We start from the raw sequence: 12,744 nt of genomic DNA, 5'->3' as shown, positions 1-12,744 counted from the left end.
CGTATTATCTTATGAAAAGAGACATTAAGTTTTTCATGTTAGTCCATTATAAAGATAAATTTGATAGTNTTATTCATATATTATATTTTAAAATCAAAGAACTACTAATCAGGATATAATTAAAGAAATAAGAGTTCATGTTGCTTTTAAAATATTTCACCAATTTCTCTAAAGGAAACACTATCTACAGATTTGCATCGAAGCGTTTCTTATGATAGTGATTTTAATCACTGTCAGATATCATCTATACTTGTCCCATCTATGCCTCGTCCACACTTTGCCTCGACCCCACTGTGCTACCGTTTTTTACAATAACTTAATATTTCTTATGTTTCAAAGAAGAAATCAACTTATATTTTGTACATGTTAGTAAAAAAAAATATTATTTAACAAATCCCATATAACTTCCACGTATTAGATTTAATAAATGATATATTAACCATCATGTTTTTTTACTAAATTCTAAACAATGTAAATGTTAAATGTTATTTAAGCGCTTAAAGTAAGACTGTTTTTTATTTTATTGAATTTATTATTATTATTTTGATATTAAAAAAAACCCAGCACAGTGGAGTGGCGGCACAGTGGGGTCGTAGCATAGTTGGGTCCAGTATAGATGATATCTGACAGTGATTAAAATCACTATCATAAAAAACGCTTCGATGAAAATCTGTAGATAGTGTTTAATTAAAAAAACCAATCTATCTCTTTTTTGGTCTTTCTCTATCTCATCTTACTTCAACATTCTTTCTATAACTATTCTTACAGTTTCTGATTCTTCTCTCCTCATAAAATGACCAAATCATCTAAGTCTATTTTCTGTCATCTTATCCACGATTGACGCAACACCTTTACTTCCTCTTTTATGCTCGTTTCTTATCCTATCTTCTCTAGTCACCACTCATCCATCTAAGCATTCACATCTCTGCTACACTCATTCTCTTCTCTACTTTCTTATCAACTGCCCAACACTTTGAACCATACATCATAGCTGACCTCACTACAGTCTTTTAGAATTTACCTTTCAGCTTCATTGAAATTTTTTTATCGCATAAGACGTCAGACACTTCTTTCCACTTCAACCACCCACATTTAATCCTGTGTCTTACATTCTCGTCAATACCTTCGCTCTTTTGCACAACTGACCTAAATACTTAAAACTTTCCACCTCTCCAATCACGTCCTCACCTATTGTCACTGATCTTCTCATCTCACCAACCTCGTGTTCTCCTTTGTCAATCTCGTACTCTATATACTCTGTCTAACAAATATTTGAAATATCATTAATGAAATAAAAGCCATTTATGCATATCGAATATTCCATAATAATTTTGATAATAATCTTGTTATAGTAATGATGTAAAAAAGCTCTGGGGAATGAGGCATATCTCCTGTGTAGGTTTTTATAAATTTTAAAAGTCACTATGCAATTTTTGCCCCCATAAAACTTCTATAAAAATATTTAATATAAATAATAAACAAGATTTTTCATTCCCTCAATCATTGGATCGGCGCTACTGCTTATGTTCCTAAATTTATTCCTTTGAAAAAAGTGTTTTTCAAAAAATTTAATTTGTATTTAAAATTTTAATTAGTACAAGGTACGATCAAAATTAAAAAATATAAACGAGGGCCATTTCAAAAATAAACATTTTTGGGAGATAAAATTAAGTTTTTTTTCAAAATTGTATGAACTTTTTATTTAATTTTTTGGTAGCATTAATTTATACTGAAATATTCCTAATTTAAACGATTTAATATAAATGAGTAAAAGGTACAACCACTTACTACCCTCTTGAAAATTTCCTGATACAGTCGCTCTAACATATTAAAAAATAATTTTATCTTTGCAAAATTTTTAGCTTAGGTACTTCAAGTAAAATTTAAGGTGTGTATTAATTATTCTCATGACGAAATACTTAAAAGACACTAATGAAAATTAAGCTAAATATTCATTTAAAGTAAAAATTACAAAAAAAGAATATCTTTTAGGAAGATCTTCTCCAATTGAAAAATTTAAAGCACTATTAAAGGGTATTTAATTATTGAGATATATTTTAAGCGTTTACGGAATAAGAAATCTACAAAATTTCTATTATTTTATTTCCATTATTACCTTTCCATTGTATTTTTTTTCATTCCGAATAATTAAAAAAAAATTAGTTACTCAGTTTTGCCATAGAAACAGTGATATATTAATGAATTATTTGATAAAAAATGTCTAATAATACATTTTGTAAACTACAACCAAGTCAATATTTGATTTTAATCACTCTAAAATTGTAATTCAAAATATAAGGGATATACTTTAAATTTTATTAATATTACTGAGCTAAGTATACCGACCATTTCATTATTTATTGCAGCTACTTTAACCGTTTTATCATTTAACCAGTTAATATATAAATAATAGCATTTAGGTAAATTTATCAAGATATCTTTTACGTTAAGTTAAGTCTTAAATAATTATTTTATCTTTTATAAATAACTATTTATGTTTACCTATTACTCTAATAACGTTATAATATGGAGTTATAAGTTAAAACTGAATTATGGAGGTAATTAACGGAAGAATATAATAACAATAAAAATGTTCATGTTTTTCAGAAATTTCTCCAAAATTTCCGTAATTTTCATGAAATTTTCCAAAAGTATTAAACAAATAATAAAAGAATTTATGGTTGGAAAAATCTGAGTTTAATACATTTACTTATTTTATTTTGTAAGAGTTACTCTTATAATTTGACGTTAGGAATAATTACCTAACATAAAATATACATAATTTTATTTACTTGATCTTAATAATTAATGCACTTACTGTTATTATTTTCTGATTCTATAACAAATAATTTTAATTAATAATAACTATTTTTTTATTTTGATTGTAGACATAGGTCTACAATCTTTATAGGTCTATATAGGGTGATTTTTTTATCATAACTCACTTAATTATTTAATTACAGAATAAAAACAATTTAAACATTATTTGTATAAAGTATAAAGTATAAAGCCAGTTAATTATGTATGTTGACATTTGTAAAAATAAAATAGGCACTCTTAAATAGTACAATGGATAAAAAAACAAGTATCCAAAATTATCAATATTATTTTTATTTCACAGAAAAATCTGTTCGTTCATTCAATTCTTACAATTTGTATAGAAATTCATATAAAAAGAACGAAAACAATTTTTTTATTTTTATTTTTATTTAAAAATCCCTATGTTGATCATTATCTAAAATTTAAAATACTTTTTATTCATTATATTTTTCTTTAGATATTGCTATAAAGAAAATAATTTGTTTATTCACACTAAAATTAAAACGCTGAAATATATCAAAATTATATGATTTTTGCAAAAAATGTATAAGTGCGATTTAAAACAAACATATACACTTAAATATATATTTTTAACATACATTCATAGTTTATATAAATAAATGATTAAATAAAAGTAGTTAAAGATTAAAAATTATGCTTTCACGATTATACATAACAATATAGGTATTGGTCTTGGTTGATCATTTTATTTTATTTCTGATACTCACTGATAATCGAAGAACCCAATGCTAAAAAAAACAATATTTTATTTTTTCTTATCAATACCCTCAAGTTCATTGAAAATAATCATCTTTCATTATAATGTATATTTATATGGAATAATTTTCATCTTTTTTCTTTTTTAATTTATGAACACACGTTTTTTATTCGTTTGTTTAATTAAGTAATTTAACGCGTTATTTAAAGTTCTAATTCAGTAATCAAAGAACTCAATGCTAAAAAGCAATAGTTAATTCGTTTCTTATTAATACCATCACTTTCGTAGCAAATAATCGTCATTTATTTTATTGTAAATTTATATGGAATACTTTATATGGAGATACAAACATTTAAATACATTGAGTAGGTATGTAATGAAGGTGGTTGCAGCTTGTAATGGTGTACTTATACTTCACCCGCGTTCCATACCTGTTCCATTTATTAAAATGCTGGTACTCAATGAGTAATATTCCTAAAAATATTATTCACCCATAAAATTTGTTTTTAAGAATGTGCCTAAAGAATGGTTTTTCTTTAGGATAAGTAGTCCACCGAGTAATTAAAAAAAATTAAGTTTAAAAATATTTAAAAGTGGAAACCGACTAATATATTTAAAAATACTTTCATAAAAAATTTGCAAACATTAATCATTTTTTTAAATTTAAGAAAAACATCTTATCTCATATACAAGGTGGCTGGGACTCTGTTTCTATTCCACTATTAAATGAGTGTAACTGTAATTGTTACTAAGAAACAATTGAGTCCAATCCCGTCCTATGTGCGGGTATATTATTACAGGTTTTCATTTACCATCATTTGACTTTTAAATGTATATATATAATTTAATATTTGCACAAACACCTTTTTACTCTACAACTTGGGCTATTCAGAAGTTTTTTGGGGGATAGATTAGAGATTAGAGATTAGAGAATTGTGGATGATAGGAAACTACAATGGATGGAATCTAAGGTAGAGTTTAGATGCTACTTCTTTAACGGTTTTCAGTTTTAAATCACGTGTGTTACTTGACACGGACCAAGTACCGGAAGTTATAAGTTTAAATTCATTGGATTAAAATCACCAGTATATTGGTATAGCATTTATTTTTCAATATTTGAGAGTTCTTTGTACCGTCTCTTTTTTTGACAGGATGGGCTGTATTGGATCTATACATTTTCTTTAAAAAAAAAAGAATGGTATTCTTTATTTTTACAATCAAACCAGATATATACAGGTTAACACAAATCTTTAAAATTCTACTCTTTACTAGTACCACTTAAATGATATAAATTGATTTTTTGATACTAGATAATTGTTAACATTTTCTTACAAGTAAATTTTGTTTTATAAAATTAAGGTAAAAAGATTATTCTATGTAAATAGTGACAGCTAAATCTTAAATTATGTAATTAAATAAATATAATAAATTTTATTGTAATATAATGTGAATATTACCATTTGATAGAATGAAGTACAAAGTCATATATTTAATAAAATGTGAATTCTAAAAAATAATTAATACATAAATTTAAGTTTGAAAACATAGAATGATTCATTCTATGTTATAAGGATAAGACACTCATTTTCTTGGAAACTATTGAAAATTGTTAATTTTCGTAAAGGAAGATATTGTTTAATTCAAAAAATTACATGCAGTAATATGTAGTTGAATACAATGTTTTTTAATTCCTTCAGGAATAAAAAGCTAAAATTAATTTTGTTTAATAAAAACCATAGTTTTATTTTGATGATATAATATAAAAAAAAATTTGTTCTTATAACTTTTTTTATCCTATGGCCTAAAAATAGAGGTTTTGATTAAAGTTAATTAAAGTTTAGGCATTTTATCCCTAAAGGTATGAAAACAAAAATTATTTATCTAAATATTACTGTAGAGATTTTTTAATCAAATAATATTTTCCTTATAAATTATTTTAATAGTAGTTATCAATAAAATTTTTACACTCCGTCTTTCAACAATGAACAATGATAGTAAACTTGAGTTGAATACATCAATATAAGTTAATTAATTAATTAATTATACAATATTTTGGTTTAATGAATAATATCGATATTATCTGTAACAATTAACAAGTACTGTAACTATACAACAAATTATCAATAGAAAAATGTCAAACCTTGATTGTCTTAATAATGAAATAATAGAAGAATGGTTCTTAAAATAAAAAAAATTATAAGAACAAGATTGTTTGAATTTTTAGCTTTGATGCAAAGTTGAGAAGATATTAATTTTACCATGGTCTGTTTTTTTTTTTTATTTATGATTATCGCTACTTTTTTTCAGCTATCACTGAACTGATTTCGTTCAACGATAATTAACAAATCATATCTAGTTGAAAACAGTGACCCTAAAAAAAATTTCCCTCATCCCCTCGTCGTTAAAAAATCACAAATCATATTTATTTGAAGACATTACCCTCAAAAATTGAAAAAATTTCCATCATTCCCCGTAAATGGGGGATATCTCTAAAAAAATAACAATTTTTAGAATCGGTAAATTTTGAAATTTTTTTTCTTAAAATTCCCACAGCTTTTTCAAAAATGAACGAATCAAAATAATTTTTTTTATAGAAACCAAAGGTATTTTCTTTTTATTTTATATAAATTTTTTTAATACCTGACCCTTTACCTGGCCACAGGCGCGGATCCAAAATAGCAACTTTTTTACCAAAGTCATTTTTTTCAACTTAGCTTTTAAAATTGTTCTGGAAATACTCCGAGCTCCAAATATATGTTAAATTAAAGCATATGATACGAACTATAAATATAAAAACCCAGCACAGTGGCGTGGCGGCACGGTGGGGTCGTGGCATAGTTGCTTTTTATACTATATCAATTAGATTGATATAATATTTATGAAAATCAATGTAATCCTCTTATAATAACATAAAATTCAAAACCAAGAATTTTAACACAAAGATAGCATATTTTTGAAACGGTAGCTATTTTCACCATGAAGACAAAATAAAGTCCGAAATTTTTTTTTTAATATTAAAGTATATTACATAAGATTTAATTTAAGATATATATATATATAAGTGTCAGTATTTTCGGAACACTTTCAAAAATTATATTTTAAACTTTAAATTGCTATAAGTTTTTGATAAATATATGGATCAACAAAAATTTTTATTTCTAAATATTTTATATACACCTTATCCGACATATTTTTATTTTTTAATCGGACAATTTTCCCTTATACAAGGGTGATTAAAAACTTGAAACATACGTATAAAATGTAGAACATTGTCAACTTAACTTTTGAAAATGTTCTGGAAATACTGCGTCGTTTGAACTTATGTTAAATTAAATTTCATGTTACTTATTATAAATTAAAAAAAAAAAATTGTCTCGACGGCCTAACTTCTAAGAAAATGAATCTTAATCTTAATGAATCGCTCTGTAGATTTTAAATTAAAATACTTACCATTCTCTTCAAGCATATAATTTGTAAAGAGTTTTCAAAATTTTTATTAGCTGAAAATATATTTATGAGAGTAGATTATTTAAGATAAGTTTTATAAAATTTGTCAGCATATTTAATGCTTCAATGAGTTAAGTAATGAGAAAATATTTATACTAGTTGTTTATATGGCCTACAATCTGTTAAGAAATTAGCAAAACATGTTTTTATAAATGTATTTAATTGTATTGATTACACTAAAAATAATAAAGTTTTTATTTACAAGATAAGCAATTTGCACACCTTACCTAGTGAAGTCGCGGCACAATTACGACAAATACAGATATAGATTTGATGATATCAGACGAAACACATTTTGAATTTAATAACATGCTTAAGGTCTTTTAGGTCTATTACCTAAATGACGTTTGGGCTTTTGAATTTAATATAAAATAAATCCAATTAATCGATAAAATAAGTTCTTTTATAATAGATACTAACCAATTAAAGAATTATTAAATTATTATATAAAATTAGTTCTCCCATAAACAGTGTTATTTTTTTGCCATAATCTACTCAATTATTCGTAGAATAAAAATAATTTAAAATTTTTTTTGTTTACATATAGGGTGTTTAATAAGGTTTGGAAAACCTGTTTTTTAGAGCCATAATTTGTTTACATGAAAGACAATTTACACTCCTTGCACTGTGGAGTAGCGTCAAATTTACGTCAAGTACAAATACAGTATAGATGATATACGACAGTGATTAACATCACTATCATAAAAACGGTTCAATGCGAATTTTGTGTTCTAAATAAAAATTATTGTGAAATTTAACAGGTTTGCATCAAAGCATTTTTGACGACAGTGTTGTTAACCACTGTTATATACAAACGTGTTAAGAATACTTAAAATCTGTATTTCCAATACATTATTTTTAAAAAGTATTTAAATAAAAATATAAATATTTTTAAAAAGTATATCAAATATTTTAAATAATCCACAGTCTAAATATCAAGTGTAAGGTGGTTAAATATTTTTTTTTGTAGGAGGGTAGTTTTTTATAACTTCCTCTTCATAACAAATTTATTTATCATATAAAAAATTATATCCTAGCCTTGTTTCTGTGTTTTGTTACTGTAGTTTATTTAAAATAACTTTTTATAAAATATACGGTTTTAAAAGTGCTGAAATTATCTCGGAACATTAAAAATATTTATGCGAGTAGTTTTTATGAAGTATTATTTATCAAAAATCTTACAACACATGTTTCTAAATTTATTTATTAATAAATAATCTAAATTTCAGTATCATTTATGTGTGGTTTTTTCTACTGAAAAATAATATTCAAATTTAAAGAAAAATTAAAGAAATTTATTTATAATGACTAAAGCTCTGCATGTTTCGGTTTGAATCTATCTGGACTGAATCGGTCTAGACTACGGTTTAGTCCGATCCGGTCTTATACTTCAAATAATAAACAAGTCCGGTTCTAGATGGTCCGAAGTTAAAAATTACTGGTCCATCTTTTTACGGTCCTTTAAAATGTTTATCGGTCTGATCTTATTTTAAAATACATTTAAAAAGAAACTAGGTCTGTCTTAAAATTGAGATAATGATACACTTTTAAAAATTGAGTAACATGGTAAATATTTTTAATTGTGGATTATTGTACAAAACTGTATATTGTTGTTTTGTTCTATTACTATTTTAGTATGTGAAATAAAAAAAAAACACAATTTTTATTGTATTAGGCTCAAATTTATTTTTTTATGTCTGTGCATAAAAATTCTCAGCTCTCACTAGATTGATAATGAATATGTCAAAAGAACTCAATTTTAATCTAGTTGAACTTATATATTAACAAAATAATGAAAAAAAACTCTTAATTTTAGGTATTTATACAAATATTTCGAAATTACTCTTTAGTAAAAAACAGCATTTTCAAATATATTTTCTGCATTTTAAGATTGCTCAAAACTATTTTTATAGGCATTGATCCAAATAAAAATTTAATAGAGTACTTTTTATGAAATGGACTGAAATTCATGACAATGAAAAACATAAGTACAGGAAGGGTTTGAAAAAACCCTTAAAATTATTTATTTTTTACACAATTTTTGGATATGTTCCGGAATACTGCGTTAATTAAACTTACATTTAATTTAAGTTTTTGTAATGTACTATAAGATAAACAAAATTGTCCCGGCGACTGTCTTCTATGAGAAATTAATCGTCAAAGTAAAAAAATTCACAATTTTTTTTTAATAAAATATAATTTATTTAAAGTATGTATTTTTAAAAATAAATATTAATTCTATACTGCCATAGAATTCGACTTTATCTGAATTACTCTAAAAAATCATATTACTTAAATGATACATTTTTTATTCTTCATAGACAAAAATATACTTTGCTAAACCAAATTTTTGCGCTGATTTTAATTCTGCAATTAGATTTTTTCCATAATCTCTTTTTTGAGATTATTACTACTTTGAAAAACGAGTATTTAAATACAAAAATTAATTTTGATATTTAATATGTGTAAAAATGATCCGTGCAAAATTTCGATTCAAAATGTAACGTTTAAACTCTTTTTTGATGCCTTGAAATTAATTTTTATGAAATTTTATAATTAAAAATGTTGAATTTTTAACCTTTTTTTTAGTTCAACTTGCAAGTTTAAAATTGATATCATTAAATAGAGAGTTAAAAAAATTGTATTTTTTAGATTGATAAGTGATCAGAAATTTATTTAATTACTATTAACGGGAAATTTATGAAAAAAATTAAAAATTTCGTTAAAATCACTTTTTTTTTTTTATTTTCATTGTAATAAATGATCAAGGAATTAAATAAAGGAGTAGTGAGGTCGAAAATTTCTGCAATAAAAATCATTTCTTACCACTCATTATATTTAAATGTTAATAACTTTTGAAATAGTTATTAAAAGCTGTTGTCAACCAATCATTTTTTAATAATATAATTTTATAATTTATAAACTAGTGGCATATGTGTATTGCCATTAAAAAATAAAGTTGACACTCTTATAACCTTTTTGTTTTTTTTCCACGGCCTTCATAATGTTGGACGTCTTGAAACTACCGTGAGGTACATTCTTACAACGCGTAAGGGATGATTATAAAAATATTTAATAATAGTAAATAGAACTACATTTGTAACTAACAATAGCCAAAAAAAAAATTCTCACAAAAAATTATTATTTTAAGAGAAATTGAGTGTCTAGCGTTAATCACCTTTATATATAGAAAATGATTCATTAAGTATAAGGCACTCATTTTCTATGAAACTATTGCACATTTTAAATTTTTGTAAAAGAAAATATTGTTTGATTCAAAAAACACTACAATAGTATGTAGTTAAATAATTTTTTTTCCCTTCAACATTGTAATGAATAAAATTCAAACAAATTCCAACATTAGAAATTACTGAGTAATTTTCATGTTTATACGTTTACAAAATATTCTAAGACAATTAGAAAATGGTATATTTAAGGAAATAACTAGTCGATAACTACTTTTGAACAAATTGTTTAAGAGTTATACGTATTTTTATACCTTGGTCGTAGGTGTAGCACATGGTGAATGCGTGATGATAAAAATAAATTGCTTTCAGTCTATGTGTGATAATAACGTCTTACATACCGGTTCAAAATTTATTATATATATATAAATAGAAGAATTTAACTTGGATATTTATTTTAAAGATTTTTAGTATGTACAAAAAAAAAAATTTACAGTAATGCATTGTTTTATGAATTATCAAAATCATATTAAGATAATATTTTAGAAATATATTTTCAAAACATTTAAGACACATTTTTAGAATTAATAAGCAAATTTACATTAATGAAATAAAACTTATTAATTTAAGCAACTTATCAAAATTGAAGTATCCAAATATTCCGCACATAGTGTACACCATTCGTTAGCTAAGATTTTTTCTCTTGTACATTTTTTACAATAATAATGAAGGCATTTTGAAGAAATATTGCGGTTTGGTTTATTTTCATTGCAAATTACACATGGAACTTCTACAGGTTCTTTATATACTGAAACAACTATAAATATAGAAATTAATACCACCATTATTCAGTAATCATTACAAAATAAATATTTTTGGGTTATGAAATATTTTTTCTGAAGTATTGAAAAAACATATTATTTATTTCAATATATTTCTTCTATGTAAAAAACGAGTACATGAGTTTTACTTCCATTGCATATGAAAACATTTGTTTTAAGTATTACACTTTGAATGTTAATTATTAATTCATCAATTTACGTTTAAATAAAAGTTAAAATATCTTGTTTATAACCTCATTGGACATAGTAGCGTCCGTATATTATACAATTATTACTGTACTAATTATACATCTGAATTTTTATATTTATTGAATATTTTCTTCAGATATACTTTTTTAATTATTCTAACTTTAAATAAATGTATAACTTTAGTCATTTCTAAAGTAAGTTTTACAAAAGTTATATTAAATAGATAGTTTTGACTATACTTATAAATGCTACACTTAGCAATGCACATTCATTATAAAAATTTAATATAGATGTAATCATAATTAAATATCAAGTAGATACAGGCCTATTATGAGCGCATATAAAATGCAATTCATCTATAAATATTGTCATCTTATAAAAAAAAATATATTGTTCAAAAATTATTACTTCCTTTTTTTTTACAATTTTTACATGATCTTGAAAGTTTATGCTTTTTTAGAAGTTCGTAACAAAGATCACATATTCTTCCATCGCAACATTTAGTGTGAAAATAGTACCTAAACCCAGGTCGAATCGTATAGGGACAGAAAGCACATCCTAATAAATACATATACATGATTATTAAAACGTTTTTTAATAAATTGGGTAAACAAAATACAATCAAGCATTAACAAAATGAATAATTAACAAAGATATGTAAATGCAGACCAGAACTTTCATGTAAGTAAAGGTATATATAAAGATCTACTGTAGCTAAATGGTATGAGCCGATTATTGCCAATCAATCGGCAATAATTGATCCAACCGATCAGTTACGAATATAAATTTGTATTATTATTTAAAAAATTCTAAACTAGTACTCACTTAATTTATCTAAAAAAAAAAAATATGTATATGGGTGATTAATTAACTATTTTGGCCACAAGATCTATTCTAAAATGATTATATGAGATTTTTGAACAATTTGAGAATTTTAGTTTTGATTCAATGATAAGAAAGTATTATATTTACTAAGATGTGTTTTTTGGGTTTATAGAACTTTAAAACTTTAAACTTTCACTGGATCGTTATTGACTGAGAGATTAAAGTTTTGTTCTAATAAATTGAAAATTACTGTAATACATCTATGTGCTAATAATAACTATGCAACTTTTTAATTGTGTTAGGTGTTTTTCAAATAAAATTCAATTATTATTTCAAAAATTGTGTACTAATACTCATTTAATTTATCTAAAAAAAAACGGTAGGACAGTGGGGTCGCGGCATAGTGGAGACATTGCATAGTTGGGTCCAGTATAGATTTAATCTGACAGTGATTAAAATCACTATCATAAGAAACGCTTCGATGAAAATCTGTAGATAGTGTTTAATTTTAAAAAATTGATGGATAATTGCAAAAGCAACATCAACTTCTATTAAAATAAAATACAAAACCCATAATTATCATACAAAAATAGTATATTTTTCAATATGGTAGCCATTTGCGTATAGAAGATAGATCGTCGGGACAAATTTTTTTTTT

General features: G+C 24.4%; 1 protein-coding gene and 1 long non-coding RNA gene across 4 annotated transcripts in view; both read right to left on the bottom strand.

The window, feature by feature from the left end:
• Positions 1–2,604: 2,604 nt before the first annotated feature.
• Positions 2,605–7,125, bottom strand: LOC126910237 (uncharacterized). Its single transcript, XR_007705225.1, has 4 exons — positions 6,989–7,125; positions 4,996–5,044; positions 3,549–3,569; positions 2,605–2,836 (listed from the first exon to the last, which is right to left on the bottom strand). It is a non-coding gene; the product is annotated as an uncharacterized LOC126910237 (long non-coding RNA).
• A 3,543-nt stretch (positions 7,126–10,668) lies between these two features.
• Positions 10,669–12,744, bottom strand: part of LOC126894826 (uncharacterized) — a 7,361-nt gene continuing 5,285 nt past the window's right edge. For 2 of the 3 annotated variants that reach the window (XM_050666116.1, XM_050666118.1), the window contains 2 exons: positions 11,670–11,819; positions 10,669–11,047 (listed from right to left, as the gene is read on the bottom strand). In XM_050666116.1, coding sequence (XP_050522073.1) covers positions 10,851–11,047; positions 11,670–11,819 — 347 coding nt within the window. In that variant the 3' untranslated portion in view covers positions 10,669–10,850. The remainder of the gene's footprint in view (positions 11,048–11,669; positions 11,820–12,744) is intronic. The other variant, XM_050666119.1, reaches the window with a different exon arrangement.

The sequence above is a fragment of the Daktulosphaira vitifoliae genome, unplaced genomic scaffold (assembly GCF_025091365.1).
Source record: "Daktulosphaira vitifoliae isolate Bord-2020 unplaced genomic scaffold, ASM2509136v1 Scaffold_1, whole genome shotgun sequence".
Lineage (NCBI taxonomy): Eukaryota > Metazoa > Arthropoda > Insecta > Hemiptera > Phylloxeridae > Daktulosphaira > Daktulosphaira vitifoliae.
The sequence above is the reverse complement of the archived record's forward strand: the minus strand, read 5'-3'. Positions and strand labels throughout refer to the sequence as shown.